Here is a 21,436-nt window from a genome sequence, read left to right as displayed (position 1 = left end):
AGTGTACTATATAGTGTCCCGACTCTAGTCCAAAGGAGTGTACTATATAGTGTCCCGACTCTAGTCAAAAGGAGTGTACTATATAGTGTCCCGACTCTAGTCAAAAGGAGTGTACTATATAGTGTCCCGACTCTAGTCAAAAGGAGTGTACTATATAGTGTCCCGACTCTAGTCAAAAGGAGTGTACTATATAGTGTCCCGACTCTAGTCAGAAGGAGTGTACTATATAGTGTCCCGACTCTAGTCAAAAGGAGTGTACTATATAGTGTCCCGACTCTAGTCAAAAGGAGTGTACTATATAGTGTCCCGACTCTAGCCAAAAGGAGTGTACTATATAGTGTCCCGACTCTAGTCAAAAGGAGTGTACTATATAGTGTCCCGACTCTAGTCAAAAGGAGTGTACTATGTAGGGGAATATGGTACCGTTTTGTCCTTAACTACACCTCATAGTCCCTATTAGATGTATCATGTGCATATGTTTCAAGTCCAGTGTCATCAACATACTGTATGGTATGTTGATAACTAAGTAGCAGTAGTAGTAATAGCAGTAGCACTAATAGTCGTAGTAGCAGTAATAGTATCAGTAGCAGTATCAGTAGTAGCAATAACAGTAGTAGTAGCAGCAGTAGTAGTTGTTGTAGTAGTGTCAGTAGTTGCAGTAGTAGTTGTAGCAGTAGTACCAGTAGCTTGGCCTTGGTGGGATAGCTCAGAGCATCTGCTCATTTCTATCCATTGTTTGATGACTAACTGTGAATTTGTAGTCGGTGCCTTACATGGAGGAGGGGCTGAGTGAGTCGACCGAGCTAGAGGAGGAGGTGGAGCCTCAGGGGGGGCCAAGAGGGGAAGAGGGGGTGTCCATCCCTGCCCTCCTCCGAGCTATCTGTCACGGGGGAGCCTGGGAGGCATGCCAGAACCGCTTCCATCCCAACTGGAAGAGTCCTGATGAATATCAAGAGGTACAGGACAGGAGTTTCACTCCCTTCTGTAAGATATATAAATATAACCTGGTCCCAGATCTGTTTGTGTTGTCATGACAACTCCCTGTCATGACAAGGAGTTAGCAGAAACAGATCTGGGACCAGGCTAAGAAACATATGAATCACTACTTCCCACTTAATCATATAGCTTATGTTGTTGTTTTTTGCCAAATGATATTGCCACTCTTACCCACTCCTACCTAACACTTCACAGTGATTGGTAGCATTTTGGGAAATGCATGTGCAAAAATAAAAAATAACCTCATTTTGATTTACTGGGATGAACTGAACTACCTGGCTGATTGATGAACGATTTCAACAATCAATCAAATGTATTTATAAAGCCTTTTTTTTACATCAGCCGATGTCACAAAGTGTTATACAGAAACCCATAGCTTAAAACCCCAAACAACAAGCAATGCAGATGGAGAAGCACGGTGGCTAGGGAACAACTCCCCTAGAAAAGGCCAAAACCTAGGAAGAAACCTAGAGAGGAACCAGGCTCTGAGGGGTGGCCAGTCCTCTTGTGGCTATGCCGGGACATCAATCTGTCTTTTGAACAAAAATGTGTACATGTTTGTTTTGGAGCTGCTTGTTAAGTCTAGGATTGTTCTTTACCCACAGGACTTTGTGAAGGTCTACAGAGAACTGGGGTACAAGGTTGAGGACAAGATTCCGTTCTCCATCCTATCCCAGCATCCGGTCATACAAGATCTGATCGAGGGCTCTGCTCAATACCAACTCATTGTTAGTATGGACCAATAGAAAACTTCACACTCAAAAGATAAACACATTGTATAGTATTCACAACACGATACCTAGGTTCAAATAGCATTGTCTTTCTTTCACATACTTTGAATGTTAGTTTGAGTCTGCCGAATGGGTGAGATCTGTGTGCTTTTGGGACTGTTTCATTGGTCCCCAAGATTGATCAAGCACAGCTCAAATATTTGAAAGAAAAGGACTACTACTTGAATCCAGGTCCAAGCCCATAAAGAAAGACAGTCCCTCTTCACGTTCCTATTGAACAGTGATCAAGCTAACCTCTCCATGCTCTCCCTCTCATTCCCAGGATATTCACCGAGCTCTGCAGGTCCAACAGAGCGAAGGGGAGCCTCTGTCTTTGATGTCTTAAGATAAATATACCTAATATATCACGCAGTTAACTCTCACAAGCCAACCTGAGATTCCCATCCACTTAGAAATGCAGTTGATTTCAAATTAATTCTGCAAATTATAGAGTAAAATAATTCGAATTATTTCAAAATGTTAACCTTCAGTTTATGAATGACATGCCTGTTTCTTGAAGTAAAGTGTTTCATTAAAATCACAAAAATGAAGACTTTGTTACTCTTGTTATGCTGATAATGATTGTGGCTTTAACATATCCTCAACAAACATTGTCCCCAATATCAAATCAAATTTTATGTCACATACACATGATTAGCAGATGTTAATTCGAGTGTAGCGAAATGTTTGTGCTTCTAGTTCCGACAATGCAGTAATATCTAACAAGTAAGCTAACAATTTCACAACAACTACCTAATACACACAAGAGTAAAGGAATGAATAAGAATATCTTATGGCAGACCAGGGGGTTGGGTCAAGACGTTTACACAGATCAGACACGGACAGAGTATGATTAGCTCGGTTTCAAGAGTGTTTATTAAACCATAAATCAAAAGGAAAGGTCTCCCCCATGACACCCTCTCCGGGATACCGTCTTGCTGTATCCTGTCTGGCACACAAACTCCCTCGTCTTAGCTCGGGCACCGTCTCCAACTACACGGAAGTCACCTTACTTCCACCTGTTTGCTGCCCTTCTGGCAGCGTTATGGGGCTTGAACAGCTGGTGAGCAATCAGCCCTTGATTAATCACCAACTCCCCAATCATCCCCTATTAGTCCTGGGCGGCGAGCCCGTAGAGACCTGGCACGTCCAGCAGATGGAGCCATCGCCTCGTGATGTGTACTTCTGTCACCAGGCCTCGACGAGTCTCCCCCTGGTGGCTGACCTGCTGTAGACCACAATGTACATATAAATATATGGATGAGCGATGGCCGAACGGCATAGGCAAGATGCAGTAGATGGCATAGAGTACAGTATATACATATGAGATGAGTAATGTAGGGTATGTAAACATTATATAAAGTGGCATTGTTTAAAGTGACTAGTGATACATTTATTACATCCATTTTTTAATTATTAAAGTGGCTAGAGATTTGAGTTAGTATGTTGGCAGCAGCCACTCAATGTTAGTGATGGCTGTTTAACAGTCTGATGGCCTTGAGATAGAATCTGTTTTTCAGTCTCTCGGTCCCAGCTTTGATGCACCTGTACTGACCTCGCCTTCTGGATGATAGTAGTGTGAACAGGCAGTGGATCGGGTGGTTATTGTCCTTGATGATCTTTTTGGCCTTCTTGTGACATCGGGTGGTGTAGGTGTCCTGGAGGGCAGGTAGTTTGCCCCCGGTGATGCGTTGAGCAGACCTCACTACCCTCTGGAGAGCCTTACGGTTGTGGGTGGAGCAGTTGCCGTACCAGGTGGTGATACAGCCCGACAGGATGCTCTCGATTGTGCATCTGTAAAAGTTTGTCAGTGTTTTTGGTGACTTGCGCCTTCTTCACCACGCTGTCTCTGTGGGTGGACCATTTCATTTTGTCTGTGATGTTTACGCCGAGGAACTTAAAACTTTCCACGTTCTCCACTACTCTCCCATCGATGTGGATGGGGGTGCTCCCTCTGCTGTTTCCTGAAGTCCACAATCATCTCCTTAGTTTTGTTGACGTTGAGTGTGAGGTTATTTTCCTGACACCACACTCCGAGGGCCCTCACTTCCTCCCTGTAGGCCGTCTAGTCATTATTGGTAATCAAGCCTGCCACTTTAGTGTCGTCTGCAATCTTGATGATTGAGTTGGAGGCGTGCATGGCCATGCAGTCATGGGTGAACAGGGAGTACAGGAGAGGGCTGAGAACGCACCCTTGTGGGACCCCAGTGTTGAGGATCAGCGTGGTGGAGATGTTGTTTCCTACCCTCACCACCTGGGGGCGGGCCGTCAGAAAGTCCAGGACCCAGTTGCACAGGGCGGGGTTGAGACGCAGGGCCTGAAGCTTAATGATGAGCTTGGAGGGTACTATGGTGTTGAATGCTGAGCTGTAATCGATGAACAGCATTCTTAGATAGGTATTCCTCTTGTCCAGATGGGTTAGGGCAGTGTGCAGTGTGATTGTGTCATCTTTGGACCTATTTTGGCGGTAAGCAAATTGGAGTGGGTCTAGGGTGTCACGTAGGGTGGAGGGGATATGATCCTTGACTAGTCTCTCAAAGCACTTCATGATGACGGAAGTGAGTGCTACGGGGCGATAGTCATTTAGTTCAGTTACCGTAGCTTTCTTGGGAACATGAACAATGCTGGCCCTCTTGAAGCATGTGGGAACAACAGACTGGGATAGGGATTGATTGAATATGTCCGTAAACACACCAGCCAGCTGGTCTGCATATGCTCTGATAGATGGTTAATAGATGTTCAATTCATTGTCAACAAACTATTCAACTGTCAACTATTAGATTTAAATATATGGCTCTGCCTAAACCTAACCCTAGCAGCCTAAGTTAACCCTAGCAGCCTAAGTTAACCCTAACCCTAGCAGCCTAAGTTAACCCTAACCCTAACAGCCTAAGTTAACCCTAAACCTAACCTTAACAGCCTAAGTTAACCCTAACCCTAACCCTAGCAGCCTAAGTTAAGCCTAGCAGCCTAAGTTAACCCTAACCCTAGCAGCCTAAGTTAACCCTAAACCTAACCTTAACAGCCTAAGTTAACCCTAAACCTAACCCTATCAGCCTAAGTTAACCCTAACCCTAGCATCCTAACAACCCTAAACCTAACCTTAACAGCCTAAGTTAACCCTAGCAGCCGAAGTTAACCCTAAACCTAACCCTAGTATCCTAAGTTAACTCTAGCAGCCTAAGTTAACCCTAAACCTAACCTTAACAGCCTAAAGTAACCCTAGCAGCCTAAGTTAACCCTAAACCTAACCCTAGCAGCCTAAGTTAACCCTAAACCTAAACCTAGCAGCCTAAGTTAACCCTAGCAGCCTAAGTTAACCCTAACCCTAGCAGCCTAAGTTAACCCTAACCCTAGCAGCCTAAGTTAACCCTAACCCTAGCAGCCTAAGTTAACCCGAGCAGCCTAAGTTAACCCTAGCAGCTCAAGTTAACCCTAGCAGCCTAAGTTAACCCTAACCCTAGTATCCTAAGTTAACTCTAGAAGTCTAAGTTAACCCTAACCCTAGTATCCTAAGTTAACTCTAGAAGCCTAAGTTAACCCTAGTTTCCTAAGTTAACCCTAGTATCCTAAGTTAACCCTAGAAGCCTAAGTTAACACTAGTATCCTAAGTTAACCCTAGCAGCCTAAGTTAACCCTAGCAGCCTAAGTTAAGCCTAAACCTAACTCTAGCAGCCTAAGTTAACCCTAAGTTAACCCTAAACCTAGCCCTAAGCAGCCACGGATGAAGACTGACAGCTGAGCAGTATCAGATGCGTCGCAGCTCTGATCCACAACGAGGGAGAACGCAACAAAATCTTTTCCCTTTTCCATCAGCTGGTCATACAGATTGGTGGCAAGATCACATGTGCGATCAGCTACTGTGTTCCTGCTCAGGCTCACGTTTGAAAATGTTTTTTTTTTTTCTGGGCATACGAGGTCACAAACCTTCATCATGCACTTTTTCATGAACTCTCCCTCATTAAAGGGCCGGGCTGATTTTGCGATCTCTGCTGCCACTATATAACTAGCCTTTACAGCAGCCTCGCTTTGTGATGTGGCTTTTTTAAACATATTCTGTTGTGAAACCAAACTTCTTTTCATCTCCTCTACTTTCTAGCTCCTTTGAGTCATGTCCAGGTCCTTGTATTTGTCATGGTGTTTCGTTTCATAGTGTCGTCTAATGTTGTACTCCTTACTTACAGCCACGTTGACTCCACAAACAAGACAAACAGGTTTGTCTTTTACATTTGTAAACAGATATTCTGCCTCCCACTTGTCCAGAAAGCTCCTGTTTTCTGCCTTTCTTTTCGCCATTTTTGGGAAGGGTTAACTCGCTGACAGTTGTAGCGTCTATGTTGCTATGACTACTGTCACAGAGGAGAGAGCGTTTCTGGGTCCTGTCCTGATTGGCGCGCGAAAACAGCAGAGCATTATGGGATTCGTAGTATTAGTGGTGAATGCGCTGTATAATACCGGCGGGCCAGCTCTAGTAGTAATTTGGTATTGTCTCGCGGGCCAAATATAATTACCCCGCGGGCCAAATTTGGCCCACGGGCCAGAGTTTGACTACCATGCTCTAGCCCCTCCCCATCCTTGAGATCAGTGTGGTCACTGCCCCTCCCCATCCTCTAGCACCTCCCCATCCTTTAGATCAGCATGGTCACTGCCCCTCCCCATTCTCTAGCCCCTCCCCATCTTTTAGATAAGTGTGGTCACTGCCCGGCCTCAGTCCCCGTGAGAACCAGAGTGGGACTTGGCCCCTCCCAACCTACTTTGAAGAATCTCAAATATGAAATATATTTTGTTTAACACTTTTTTGGTTACTACATGATTCCATATGTGTTGTTTTGATATCTTCTAGTATTCTACAATGCAGAAAATAGTAAAAAATAAATAAAAACCCTTGAATGAGTAGGTGTCGCCAAACTTCTGACTGGTCCTGTAGATTAGGGGAAATAAGCGATTAGAGAGGGCTGTCAGGCAGATGAAGGTGCTGGCGAGTCTTCTCTCCTCAGACAGGCCCGTCTCGCACGAGAACATGGCGAAGAAGGGAACAGACTGTACAGAGAGTGGCCGGTCAGGATCGGCTGAAGCCATTTAAGTTTGTTATGGATTTCAATAGAGAATACAGAATGGGTTTCTCTGGGTCAGTTCCCGTGAAACATGGGTAATCCCTGCCCTGCCTCAGGGCTACATTTAACCCCTACAGAGAAGAACACTGGAGCCAAAGGACAACCACTGTCGGGGTAGGTTCGTTGTCAATCATTTGCTTATTGGTGAAATCAGCAATATCTTTAAGTAAATAAATCAAAACCCTTTATTAATGCAATTGCAGACAAGTTGACAACGGGAACATGGCACACATGTTTCAGAGTAAGTTCTGCACCCCACCTAAGGGCACAGCTGATTTTATACACGTGTTCACTCCCTGTTGGTGTGATCACCTACATCAACGTATGTGTGTATCAATAAGCTGAGGTTACCGTATAAGGCAACCTAGTACAGTAGCTTCTCTGAATTCATTAGCATTGTCTACTGTCACTCGAGATCAACATGTCAAAACCAGACAGTGGTTACTTCTCTTTATCTAGTTTCAGTCTGACTCAGACCCAGTCTGCAAGCACAAGACCTGCAGTCTCTCAGTAGCAGGTATGAGGAGGTCAAATCATTCCGTCATCACCATAAACCATCAATAATAATATAGGTCAAAATTAATTTACAAATACATACCTTTTAATTGAATTGATATTTGACAAAATAGTTTCACAATTATTTTGGGGGGGGGGATGATTTATTGAAACTGGGTCTGAGATATAATGGGGGATTTTACATAATCAAACCTTGACTCACACAGTTCTTACTGGTTAACATGGTTCACACCATCCTCACCCTTAAGGTCCAAGCATCAAACACCACTGAGCTCAGTTATTATTGAGGAAAAACAACAGTGCAGTCAGTACTTGTTGATTAAAAAACGACAGTACATCTATAAAAGGACATCGATATTTAAATATACAGCATTTATGGAAATAAAACCATTTAAAATGGAGCAACACTAGGGTGCACATCCATTATGACTTCAGAAAAATCAAGGCACAGGAAAATCTCCTAGAAAGAAGACATGTATTATCATTGTACCCTAAAAACTCGTACATACCCTGGCAAAAAAAGAGGCATTGTGAGATGAGTGGCAGGGTAGCCTAGTGGTTAGAGCGTTGGACTAGTAACCGAAAGGTTGCAAGATCAGATCCCCAAGCTGACAGGGTAAAAATCTGTCGTTCTGCCCTTGAACAAGGCAGTTAACCCACTGTTCATAGGCTGTCAATGAAAATAAGAATTTGTTCTTTACTAACTTGCCTAGTTAAATAAAGGTCAAATAAAATGACTGAGTCGTCGTTACAAAATGAATGGGTTCTAAAAACACAAACGGAAATCAAAGGAGGGGGAGAAAAGGTAAGCACTTGGTCAGGGGCCCTAATGCATCCCTTGTTCCTAAGGTTAAAAGTTACAGTTGTTCCTGAGGTCAGACAATGTTTTGTTCTCGGGGCACTACTGGAACCACAGTTGGAGTGCTGATCTCAGATCAGGACCCCCTGGTCCATGTTATCTTATTCCTTATGATCCCCCAATGTGCATTAAATAAATATCTATCTCCAGACAAACAGGCTAAAGGACAAAAGAGAAGAAGAAAATATCCATGGAACTCTAGCAGCCATGTGGGCAATGAGGAAAGGTCAGTTCAGTCCCACAGCCTCTGAGCAGGGGCTCCACTCAGACATTGTTGAAAATGTGTGTCGGAGAGGACGCCAGGGAGAGGTAACGTCCTCCTGCGTACCTAGAGAGGGACAGACCAAGGAGAATTAATATCAGATCAATCATTCCCCTTTCTCTTCTACTGCCATTATAATAAAACAACGTTTTCCCACCATGCACTAGCCTGGGCGCCAGTCTGTCATCCACTGTCCACAAGGTACTATGACTAGGGCATAGTACCTCTGGGTTGGAGAATGACTAGGATCTAAACCCCTGGGTTGGAGAATGACTAGGATCTAGTACCTCTGGGTTGGAGAATGACTAGGATCTAGTACCTCTGGGTTGGAGAATGACTAGGATCTAGTACCTCTGGGTTGGAGAATGACTAGGGCACAGTACCTCTGGGTTGGAGAATGACTAGGGCACAGTACCTCTGGGTTGGAGAATGACTAGGGCACAGTACCTCTGGGTTGGAGAATGACTAGGGCACAGTACCTCTGGGTTGGAGAATGACTAGGGCACAGTACCTCTGGGTTGGAGAATGACTAGGGCACAGTACCTCCGGGTTGGAGAATGACTAGGGCACAGTACCTCTGGGTTGGAGAATGACTAGGGCACAGTACCTCTGGGTTGGAGAATGACTAGGGCACAGTACCTCTGGGTTGGAGAGTGACTAGGATCTAGTTCCTCTGGGTTGGAGAATCACTAGGATCTAGTACCTCTGGGTTGGAGAATCACTAGGATCTAGTACCTCTGGGTTGGAGAATCACTAGGATCTAGTACCTCTGGGTTGGAGAATCACTAGGATCTAGGCTTGTGGTGTCCACGTCCTGAAGTAGCCCAGTGTGATCCCTGCTCTCTCTCCTAGTCAACTGGGCAGCTGAAGAGAACACACATTTAAGTTTGAGTCCCAAATGACAATGTAGTGTAGTGCACTACTTTTGACCAGGGCCTATAGAGAAAGTAGTGCACTACATAGGGAACCGTGTTCATTTGGGATGCAAAACAACATTTGATTGACGGCTATAAATCATCAGGCATTATGCCATAAGCATAAAATATTTTAAGTCTTGAAAATGATCATCATAAACGTCATACTCACTGTCACTGTTGTCTGAGGGAGAGTCGTTGTCCTTTAACTCCGAATAACCATTTCTGCTCCTCCTCACATTTCGCTGTTCTCCATAGCGCTCTCTCCATCCCTGAAAAACAGTTACTTTACATGGTGTAGGGTTAAGTTGACCCTAGACGCCCGTTCTTGAGTCAGTTTTTGCATCCAGGATTAGGGAAGGTGATCCTAGATCTGTACCTAGTACAGATCTAGGATCAGGGGAAACTTCAAGGGAAACTTCATGCCAGAGCATTTTACATAGACAGTGAACCCAATGAGCTGGCGGGTGGTTCATAGTTTGGGAATGCAGTGGTGTGAACATTGATACGGGGTCTTCTCCAGTGTCCAGAGAAGACTCCGAATAAGAAAGGACCGTGCTCACTCGTTTCCGACTCTCCGCATCCTCGCTTCTCTGTCTGTTTCTTCTTTCTGCAACAACAACAAGCAGAGATGGTGGCAACATTGTCCCAGACTTGGTCTTATCCACACTGGACTCCAAAAGGAGAGCTTCTCAAACGGCATCCAGGCTGAGTGTACAACTGTTGCTCTGGGGTGAAGTTTCCCTTAGTTACAGATCTAGGATCAGCTGCCCCTCCCACAATATTAACCTCAACCAATGCAAAACTGATCCAAGATCGGAGTCTAGAGGCAACTTCACCCTACAATACTACCTCTTCTGATAAGCTCTCTGCCTTCTTCCACCAGCTCAGAGGTCAAGTCATCGCTCTGACTAATATACTGTGGGAACCCCAGGAGGTTGAGACAGCGGGTACCCAGGCTGAAAATACACAGGGAGGAGGGGAGGAAAAACACACAGCCATGTGTTAGGTAAAGGAGACAATCTGGGGTTCCTTTTCTGGACTTTTAAATTAATATAGCCATTGATTGTTAAATCATATAACTTCCAAACTGATCCTAGATCACCACTATGAGACAAATGTCAATACAGACCCTGTTGTCTTATGATGGGAATCCCCTGGAGAGGATGTCAAATAGACCTGCAGTCAAGACATACCTGCAGTAGGTGGCGATGCAGAGGAGGACTATGAGCATGGGGTAATAGATGTAGAAACCATCTGCTATGAAGGAGAGGAGACGCATAGAGCCCATGATCTGGTAGACACAAGAAAAAAAAAAGGAGTTGAGAAAATAGTGGCTCCGATACCTAGAACGTCTAGCTGATTAAATAAATCCCAGTAGGGTGATGTTCATTGTTCAGTAGCATGCCAAGTGGGTTCCTCACGACTTGACTAGTTTTCCTTTACAATGAGAGAGCCCATGTGACCGAGGCTACGTCCCAAAATGGCACTGTATTCCCTAAATAGGGAATAGGGCTCTAGGCAAAAGTAGTGCACGACATAGGAAATAGGGCTCTGGTCTAGAGTAGTGCACTATAGACTACCACAGTATGAGTCATAATACTCATAAAACCTAGCGGTCAAATTCAATCAATTTTCCCACAACCCATATTTTAAGTGTTTCTAAAATGCACTACGGGAAAAATGAATGGTGGAAAAACGATTGTAACCATTTCCCTGTTTGACCACTAGGTTTTATGGGTATCATGACACCTCCACTGTGGGGTCTATACTGCCCTACAAAAGGCAAAAATGCAGAAACTACACTTTTGGTCAAAAATATAGTTAAGACTAAAATAAGGCTTTGCAGTATCTGTTTTATCTTGTGGCAAAGTGTCCTGGTTCAAATATGTTCCGTTTCAGAGAAAATGGAGTGTGACATTTGCACTTCGGCTTTTTCACACCATGTTTTGACTCCCGTTTCCCACTCTGCCAAGGAAAGGCAACGAGCAGTAAGTACGCAAACAATGAACCTGAGAAAAATGTCTTTCAAATGCATTTACTGTCCAGCCAAATATGTTGTAAGTAGATAAGTGATACACTGATGACCATCACGGTCACCTAATAATCCCCAGTTTACAATTGGCTCATTCATCCCCCTCCTCTCCCCTGTAACTATTCCCCAGGTCGTTGCTGTAAATGAGAATGTGTTCTCAGTCAACTTACCTGGTAAAATAACAGACAAATAAAAAATATAAAAAATGTATCATCCGATTATGAAGTTATTTTTATAAACCATGACCATTGATTTGACCTATGACCCCTAAGTCAAATAAATTACCATACAAAGTCAAAACAGAAAAAACAACAAGTTGAATAAACACATTTCGATTTTGTAGATGCTGCACAAAGACAAATATTTAGTATAAACATTCTGCGTGATGAAATAGTTATATGACGAAGGGATTATTGAGGGTTACTACAATACAACATTCAAAACACAACTACATATCATTAAATACAGTTGGAATGTAGTGAGAACTCTCAAACAGTTCCCATCAAACAGAAAAACAACAAGAAAGTTGGATACTGCACTTTGCCTTTGCATTAACCACATACAGGGCCTTCAGAAAGTATTCACGCCCCTTGACTTTTTACACATTTTGTTGTGTTAACAGCCTGAATTTAAAATGGATTCAATTGAAATGTTGTGTCACTGGCCTACACACAATACCACATAATGTCAAAGTGGAATGATGTTTACAAACTAATAAAAAATGAAAAGCTGAAATGTCTTGAGTCAATAAGTATTCAAACCCTTTGTTATGACATGCCTAAATAAGTTCAGGACAAAGAAATGCTTAACAAATCACAATAAGTCACATGGGCTTACTCTGAGTGTTTAACATGCATTTTTAATGACTACCTCATCTCTGGACCCCACACATACAGACAATTGTAAGGTCCCTCAGTCGAGCAGTGAATTTCAAACAAAGATTCAACAAAAAAGACCAGGGACGTTTTCCAAAGTATCGCAAAGAAGGGCACCTATAAGTAGATGGGTAAAAAAAAAGCAGACATTGAATATCCCTTTGAGCATTGTGTAGTTATTAATTACACCCAGCCACTACACACCCAGCCACTACACACCCAGCCACTACACACCCAGCCACTACAAATATACAGGCATCATTCTTAACTCAGTTGCCAAAGAGGAAGGAAACCACTCATGGATTTCACCATGAGGCCAATGGTGAATTTAAAACAGTTACAGAGTTTAATAGCTGTGATAGGAGAACAGAGGATAGATCAATAACATTGTAGTTACTCCACCTAAATGACAGAGTGAAAAGAAGGAAGGCTGTACAGAATTAAACATATGCATCCATGCATCCTGTATGCAATAAGGCACTAGAGTAAAACTGCAACAACAAAAAAACAGCAAAGAAATTAACTTTATGTGCTGAATACAAAGTGTTATGTTTAGGGAAAATCCGACACAACACATTGCTGAGTACCACTCTTCTTTTTTCTTTCTTTTACAATTTTTCTCCCTAATTTCATGGTATCAAATTGGTAGTTGCAGTCTTGTCTAATCGCTGCAAATCCCGTACAGATTCGGGAGAGGCGAAGGTCGAAAGCCGTGCGTCCTCCGAAACACAACCCAACCAAACCGCACTGCTTCTTGACACAATGCCCACTTAACCCGGAAACCAGCTGCATCAATGTGTCGGAGGAAACACCATACACCTGGCGACCATGTCAGTGTGCACTGCGCCCGGCCCGCCACAGGAGTCACTAGTGCATGATGGGACGAGGACATCCCTGCCGGCCAAGCTCTCCCCTAACCCGGACGACGCTGGCCAATTGTGTGCCGCCCCATGGGTCTCGGTCGAGGACGGCTGCGACAGAGCCTGGAGTCGAACACAGAATCTCTAGTGGCACAGGTAGCACTGTGATGCAGTGCCTTAGACCACTGCACCACTCGGGAGGTCTGTTCATATGTTCAAGCATGGTGTTGGCTGCATCCTGTTATGGGTATGCTTATCATCTTCAAGGACTAAGGAGAAAACCAGGTTCATTCTGTTTCCAACAGACACTGAGTGACAAATTCACCTTTCAGAAGGGCAATAACCTAAAAGCGCAAGGCCAAATATATACTGGAGTTGCTGAAGATGTGGATGTAAATTAAGGCAGCCCCCCGCACCTCTCTGATTCAGAGGGGTTGGGTTAAATGTGGAAGACACATTTCAGTTGAAGTCATTCCGTTGTACAACTGACTAGGTATCCCCCTTCCCTTTCCCTTAGCAAGACGATTTTGAATGTTCCTGAGTGGCCTAGTTAGTTTGACTTAAATCGTCTTGAAAATCTATGACAAGACTTGAAATGTCTGTCTAGCAATGATCAACAACCAACTTGGCAGAGCTTGAAGAATTTAAAAAAGAATCATGTGCAAATATTGTACAATCCAGGTGTGGAAAGCTCTTAGAGACTTACCCAGAAAGACTCACATCTGTAATCGCTGCCAAAGGTCATTCTAACATGTATTGACTCAGGGGTGTGAATATGTATGTAAATTATATATCTGTCTTTCATTTGCAAAAAAATTAAAAATATATAATTTGAGGGGTCATAGGTCAAATCAGTGGTCATAGTTTATATGCATAAAAATGACTTCATATTAATATGATACATCAGTTAATCTACCGACAACCTGGTTAGCAAAAAATATATATATATATTTTCATTTTGACTGTTGCCGTAGTTACTGCGTTTTGTGTTTGTAGGGCAGTGTATATTGAATAGGGTGCCATTTGGGATGCACACTGGGTGTGACTCACTGTGGTGTATGCTGTCTCTATTCTCTGCTGGTGAGAAATGGAGGCGTCCATGTGGATGAGACCCAGGAAGTTGAGACACAGCGGAGGAGTCAGTCGACAGAACAACCTGCGTTTTAACGGTATACACACGGTACTCAAAGTGATACTCAGACAAACATGTGGACTGAAATGTTGTAGAGTTCTAAAGCTCTAGAACCAACCTCAAATAGTGACATCTACGGTGTCCATATTAGGACAGCCGCAGTCTCAGCTTCTTTCAGTCTCAGCCAGACTTCTTTTCGAGGCTGTCCTAAAATGGACACCATAGACACACCTTCACAAAACGCGGTATATTTTAGCGGTGGGAGACGTACATTCCGCTGAACAGTAGGCTGTAGGCGTCTGTCTGATGATGAGGTACCAGGTAGTAGTAGTTGAAGACTCGGATGCGGAACACGGTGGAGTAGACACAAACACACAGGAACAAAATAGTGAGGAAGCACGCCATCTGGTGGTGGACAGAACATCACAACGATCACCTTTCTCCATATTTCCTGTTATACTTCTAAATTTTCATGTATGTCATTTATCCACACTGTTTGCAACTATGCTATCCTAAACATCTAGGAGTAGTAATAGTATTAGTTACTTTATTGTCGCAGGTAAGACATTTTTCAGATCAACATGACAATAAACTAGCCCGGTCCCAAATCAGCTTGTGTTCTGCAGACTGGCACCCAGGCTAACAATACACACAGAATCCTCAAAATAATATCTACCTCTATGTACAAGTAGTTGTAGTCACTCTCTGCTAACTGGATGAATATGGCGAAGAGAGAGAGGACAGGATGTGTGCTGAAGAACGTGCATTCAGACCACACCACAGCCACAGAGAGTAGAGACAGCAGTAGTGCCAGCAGCCGGTAGCACCACTGTCGCAGCACACACTCCCAGTACCACTCTGTAGGAAAACATCACAACAAATGTTGCTAAATAGATCCATTCAATTGTTGGACGCGTTAAGATTACTGGTGTGAGGAGTTTTGCTTCTTTTTAATAAGTGTACTTTTTGCTCCATGCACCAGGTAAATTAAGGTGTGTGAGTTTACTCTTTTGAAAAGTTCCCATTTCAGTCAGATATTGGCATGAGTATTGGGGCAGGGAGGGACACGCATGAGGACAGATAATAATACATTCATACACACACAATTGATGAATATCAAGAGCCAGTCTGTTGAAGATACCGAATAAAGTCATTCTCTGTGTACATTTGATAAGTGGATTTTCTAAAGGGCTGATACAGCTTCCACAACACAGTCCTTTCACGACAGCCAGAGTTCAACGTGTTCACAGGTAAGCTGACCGTGGCTAGACAGTAGGCATACAGTAAATTGTATCCTAAATAGCATCCCATGCCCTATAGGCCCTGGTCAAAAGCAGTGCACTACATAGGGAATAGGCTGCAGTTTGGAACACAGCCTATTTAAGGACTATGAAGAATTCCGTTGTCCCCTACTTGAACTCACCTATGGTAGGCGTGTACAGGTATTTGCTGAGCCAGCCGGGTGGCTGGGAGGAGAGGAAACTATGGACAAACTGATGGGAGGTACTGGTCTCATTCTTACACACGTCCTCTAAATGGAAGGCCTCTTCCAGAAGGATCGCCCACTGGACCTGGGTTTGACTGTGTCTCTGGCCAGCACAGATCACCTGGCCAACACACAATACTAGGATCACCCCACTCCTAGACACTATGTACATCATGGGTTACTTTCACAACAACAATGTGAGTCAAATTCAATCACCGTCTGACCATGTAAAGGGACATTTCAGAATGTTTCATTAGGGAGGGGGGAGGGGGGGGGCGGTTCAACCCATAATTACTTGCTTATGAAGCTTCACTAGGCTCCTTTTGGAAGGATAGGTCCTCTGTGTGCTTTCATCCTCACTGTCCTCCGTGTTCAGCCTCACCATTTTCTCCTGGATTTCCATGGGACACTTCAAATGGATGTGCTTATTTTAGATTTTAGACTTAGTCGTTCATATTAACAGTGAACATGATTAATTATCATCATTGTAGACCGTACCGCTGATTTACACACAGACGTATTCAACTTTGTTCTGACATTCTTACCTTTCTCAAAATAGTGTCAATGCTGATCCTTAGGGGGTGACCGTACCCGATTGATTCGTTGACATTTGTCACCTCCTGTCAAAGAGAAATTCATTCAATGGCCTAAAACAACGCATTGATTTGTCCTACCTCTACGCAGCGATATGACTGTCTCTATAAAGAGTAGTGTAAACACCAGAGAGAGTGCAAAGCGAGAGACTGATCTGTTATGAACTGCCTCACAGATAACGGTGGGCGTCAGTCACTTATGAACATTTGAACGTCTTGGCCATGTTCTGTTATAATCTCCACACGGCACAGTCAGAAGAGGACTGGCCACCCCTCATAGCCTGGTTCCTCTCTAGGTTTCTTCCTAGGTTTTGGCCTTTCTAGGGAGTTTTTCCTAGCCACCGTACTTCTACACCTGCATTGCTTGCCGTTTGGGGTTTTAGGCTGGGTTTCTGTACAGCACTTTGAGATATCAGCTGATGTACGAAGGGCTATATAAATAAATTTGATTTGATTTGATGGTCACCCCATTCTATAAATTTAACCAGGGCCCACAGGGAGCCACAATATTTACCATCTGCACGGGAGTGCGCTCCTCTCTCATAGAACGCGAGAACAAATGCTGCCGAGATTAGCCCCTTGCGTCGTACTGTCTTTGTTTGTGTTGGAGGTCTGCCCCGCTATACTTACGGACACGTCGCTGAGTGGACCTTTGAAAACCATCATACTTTACGACTTCCCTTAGTTCTTCTCATCCATCTCACCTCCATGGCGTCATCCATGTTTTCCTCGGCGTCTGACTTTTCCTTCGCCAGCTTGGCCGCCTTGAAGTAGGTCTTGGCCAACAGGTAACCGTGGCGAGAGGAGTTCCAGTACAAGCACGGGATCTCCACCAGGCCATAACCTAGCAACAGCACCAAGAGGAAAAGCCCCCAGGTGTTTGCTGCTGCGATGCTAATGGTTTGCAGGCCCTGCCTGGAAGAGAAGACAGAGACGCTTACATGCTGATCTAGGGTCAGATTAGCATTTTCCCTACGAATGGCTAATGTTTAGATTGGGTTGGATTGATTTAGGATGGGGGACGGGACAGGGATGCAGAAGGTGTGATGGGGTTTACTCACCAGGTTAGCTGCCACTGGGGATGGACAGCCAAGTAGATAAGCAAGGAGCAAAAGATGACCAGGTAGATGCCATAGTAGATGGCGTTCTCGATAAGGGCCGTCTTAATCTTACCGGGGATAGAAAAGCCCCCAGAGCTTGCATAGGACTGCATGAAGGGGAGCAACAGCCTGAGTAGACAAATAAAAACAACAAAAACACATTAGCCAAAAATAGAGTGAAAAAAATCCACTGGTAAATGGTTGATATTGCAGTCAGGGTGGGTGGACAGTAGAGCTCACCAGGTCAGACACTGAGAGGTCCAGTAGACCACGCGCCAGAACACTGGCAGAATTCCATCAGGAATATAGCTCCATGGCTTGTGACATACTTTAGGTGTGCTGTAATTAAAAGAGACAGCAGCACAGGTCATCCTCCTAAGAGACAACACTATGTACACATTGTAAAGGAAACCACATGAATACAGGACAATAAACACAAGTCATAAAGCTGTCAGCAGACAGTCCAGTGGGGACTCACAGTTGAAGTGGGAAGTTTACATACAACTTAGTCAAATACATTTAAATTAAGTTTTTCACAATTTCTGACATTTAATCCGAGTAACAATTCCCTGTCTTAGGTCAGTTAGGATCACCACTTTATTTTAAGAATGTGAAATGTCAGAATAATAGTAGAGAATAATTTATTTCAGATTTGATTTCTTTCATCACATTCCCAGTGGGTCAGAAGTTTACATGCAATCAATAATTATTTGGTAGTATTGCCTTTAAATTGTTTATCGTGGGTCAAATGTTTCAGGTAGACTTCCACAAGCTTCCCACAATAAGTTGGGTGAATTTTGGCCCATTCCTCCTTACAGAGCTGGTGTAACTGAGTCAGGTTTGTAGGCCTCCTTGCTCACACAAGCCTTTTCAGTTCTACCCATGCATTTTCTATAGGATTGAAGTCAGGGCTTTGTGATGGCCACTCCAATACCTTGACTTTATTGTCCTTAAGTCATTTTGTCACAACTTTGGAAGTATGCTTGGAGTCATTGTCCATTTGGAAGAACCATTTGCGACCAAGCTTTAACTTCCTGACTGATGTCTTGAGATGTTGCTTCAAAATATCCACATAATTTTCCTACCTCATGATGCCATCTAGTTTGTGAAGTGCACCAGTTCTATTTTTGTTTCATCAGGCCAGAGGACATTTCTCCAAAAAGTATGATCTTTGTCCCCATGTACAGTTACAAACCGTAGTCTGGCTTTTTATGGCGGTTTTGGAGCAGTGGCTTCTTCCTTGCTGAGCGGCCTTTCAGGTTATGTCGATATAGGACTTGTTTTACTGTGGATATAGATACTTTTGTACCTGTTTCCTCCAGCATCTTCACAACGTCCTTTGCTGCTGTTCTTGGATTGATTTGCACTTTTCACACCAAAGTAAGTTCATCTCTAGGAGACAGAACGCGTCTCCTTGCTGAGCGGTATGACGGCTGTGTGGTCCCATGGTGTTTATACTTGCGTACTATTGTTTGTACAGATGAACGTCGTACCTTCAGGCGTTTGGAAATTGCTCCCAAGGATGAACAAGACTTGTGGAGATCTATACTTTTTTTTCTGTGGTCTCTGCTGATTTCTTTTGATTTTCCCATGATGTCAAGCAAAGAGGCACTGAAGGTAGGCCTTGAAATACGTCCACAGGTACACCTCGAATTGACTCAAATTATGTCAATTAGCCATTCAGAAGCCATGACATAATTTTCTGTAATATTTCAAGCTGTTTAAAGTCACATTCAATTTAGTGTATGTAAACTTCTGACCCACTGGAATTGTGATACAGTGAATTATAAGTGAAATAATCTGTCTGTAAACAATTGTTGGAAAAATGACTTGTGTCATGCACAAAGTAGATGTCCTAACCGACTTGCAAAACTATAGTTTGTTAACAAGAAATTTGTGGAGTGGTTGAAAAACAAGTTTTAATGACTCTAACCTAAGTGTATGTAAACTTCCGAATTCAACTATATCTCTGGTCCAGGTACTTAGTTAGCGAGTTCCTCTACTAGAGCCCTCTTACGCTGCATTGAAGCCAGTCACTACACAAGTTGGTCATGAATTAAGTCAATGGTGTTCAATGCATAACGTAACAGGGTGTTTAGTTGAGGAATGCAGTACCGTCCTGAACCAGATGTGTTGGTACTGTACCTTGTAGGGAAGACAGAGGAGTTGGATGTCTGATTAGAGGGGTCTGAACTGGTCAGAGCTCTGGGTTTCTCGTTGTCAATCTTACACTGGTTATATATGGTCTGAAATAAGAACGTGTGAGTACGCAAACACACGCGCACGCACACACACACACGCACAATTTAATGTCCTACTATTTTACATGACAGAGTAACAGTTATTCATCACTTTAACACCCCTACTGTACAGCTCCCTACATGAGCAGATTTCCATAAACTCTGGGGTGAAGTTTCCTCTCTGTACAGATGTAGGATCAGCTTCCCTTAACCAATAGTGGGGGAAATGCTAAACTGACTCACGATCGGCGGGTAGGAACAACATACCGTGCTGACATCCAGGGGAAGGATGAAGACGATGAGGAAGCAGAGATACCAGGACAGGAGGGTCCCGAACAGCACCAGTGGGTGCTGCTTGCGGAAGTGTCCATAGCGATGCAGGAGAAATAGTGGCAGGAAGAAGACCAGCACAATCTCGATACCCAGGGCTCCACCGCTCATCCTGTTGCTGCTATACCCACATACCGTGCCATCACCTTCACACACTGTCTGTCTGTCTGTCTGTGTGAACTCTGCACAGACTGTGGGGGCGGGTACATAGGTAGCAATACAAACACATTGACAATACTTCGGAACAAATGCAACGGGCTATGTAGGCTAAATGCAAATATGACTCATCCGTTTTACCCGTTTTATAACGTTTTCCTAATAGGTTGAAAATGTAATGTTGTAATCTAGCCTATAAGGACTAGTAGCCAATAAATTAACGTTAGCGATATTTTTTGGTTGATTTAATTCATTACGGTTAACAGTGTTGTTAATATCAAGCCACAAATAAAAGTATATTAAATTTACCTCGATCCTTGAACCCCAGCTGAAATTATTCGAGCCGGTCTCTTCTCTCACGTATAATAACCTGACAATAACACTGTGTTCCCGGAAAGTGGAATCCGCGTACACAACCTTTGAAACAGTTAAGCAACAGTACGCGTGTCTGGACCAACTTGGCATGTCGGGAAATGTAGTCTTTTTGCGTACACCCTCCAGCTCACAGAGGTGTCAAACTCATTCCACCGAGGGCTGAGTGTCTGCGGGCTTTTTGTTTTTTCCTTTCAATTAAGACCTAGACAACCAGTTGAGGGGTGTTCTTTACTAATTAGTGACCATAATTCATCGATCCAGTACAAGGGAGGAGCAAAAACTCGCAGACACTCGGCCCTCAGTGAAAAGTGTTTGACACGTGTGTGCTAGCATCATATTATGTTTTTGAATGGGACATTCATTTTTTTTGTATGGGTATGCCTCATCTGCATTTCAAACAAAAACACAGTGGACACTCCGCCATTGTTTTGGAAAAACAGCTTGAGGGATGGGCTGGAGAAATGTACTGTACCTTCTCTCAAATGAATGGACAGAGCCAAGGATGCATGTAGGCTTACTGACCAATCCTGAGATCAACATTTTATAGTTTTAACCATCTTTTGAGGCTGTATACAATTTGTTCTTTACAAACAATGTAGTAAAACAAGCTTATGTTTTGGGATCTGATGGTCTACTCAGTTGAACTAAACACATGAGACATTTATATGTTTTAGCCTATTCCCCAAGAATCGATGGATATACAGTATATTAATAATATCAAAGTCCAATAATGTATTATTATTATTAATAAAACCAATCAGTGATTGCCCCTTAAACTCCAAGGGGTCAAAAAAACGAGGTGTCAAAACTGTTTTAAACTGTT

General features: G+C 43.5%; 2 protein-coding genes across 2 annotated transcripts in view; one reads left to right on the top strand and one right to left on the bottom strand.

The window, feature by feature from the left end:
- Window positions 1-2,301, top strand: part of spef2 (sperm flagellar 2) — a 47,992-nt gene extending 45,691 nt beyond the window's left edge. Inside the window, 3 exon segments of the mRNA XM_046348138.1 lie at window positions 762-956; window positions 1,602-1,724; window positions 2,050-2,301. Of these exon segments, the coding sequence (XP_046204094.1) occupies window positions 762-956; window positions 1,602-1,724; window positions 2,050-2,112 (381 nt within the window). The 3' untranslated portion in view covers window positions 2,113-2,301.
- Window positions 2,302-7,047: 4,746 nt separating this feature from the next.
- LOC124034668 (G-protein coupled receptor-associated protein LMBRD2B-like) lies at window positions 7,048-20,682 on the bottom strand. The gene is made up of 18 exons (XM_046348137.1): window positions 20,548-20,682; window positions 20,020-20,273; window positions 19,658-19,758; window positions 17,753-17,851; window positions 17,474-17,641; window positions 17,117-17,327; window positions 16,365-16,439; window positions 16,115-16,228; window positions 15,757-15,940; window positions 15,010-15,191; window positions 14,605-14,738; window positions 14,252-14,357; window positions 10,628-10,725; window positions 10,284-10,390; window positions 9,995-10,041; window positions 9,604-9,703; window positions 9,285-9,381; window positions 7,048-8,583 (listed from the first exon to the last, which is right to left on the bottom strand). The coding sequence occupies exons 2-18, from the start codon at window positions 20,191-20,193 to the stop codon at window positions 8,520-8,522; spliced, it is 2,061 nt and encodes a 686-aa protein (XP_046204093.1). The 5' UTR covers window positions 20,194-20,273; window positions 20,548-20,682; the 3' UTR covers window positions 7,048-8,519.
- Window positions 20,683-21,436: the final 754 nt, after the last annotated feature.

The sequence above is a fragment of the Oncorhynchus gorbuscha genome, linkage group LG04 (genome assembly GCF_021184085.1).
Source record: "Oncorhynchus gorbuscha isolate QuinsamMale2020 ecotype Even-year linkage group LG04, OgorEven_v1.0, whole genome shotgun sequence".
In the NCBI taxonomy this organism is placed as follows: domain Eukaryota; kingdom Metazoa; phylum Chordata; class Actinopteri; order Salmoniformes; family Salmonidae; genus Oncorhynchus; species Oncorhynchus gorbuscha.
This window is presented reverse-complemented; position numbering and strand designations above follow the sequence as displayed.

Excerpts from the sequence above, each read along its gene's own strand:
- LOC124034668 (XM_046348137.1), bottom strand. The coding sequence starts at position 20,193 with ATGAGCGGTGGAGCCCTGGGTATCGAGATTGTGCTGGTCTTCTTCCTG. Across the intron at positions 17,642-17,752 it reads ACCTCTCAGTGTCTGACCTG|GCTGTTGCTCCCCTTCATGC; the intron begins GTGAGCTCTACT and ends TTGTCTACTCAG. Across the intron at positions 16,440-17,116 it reads ACATGGATGACGCCATGGAG|GAGGTGACAAATGTCAACGA; the intron begins GTGAGATGGATG and ends TCTCTTTGACAG.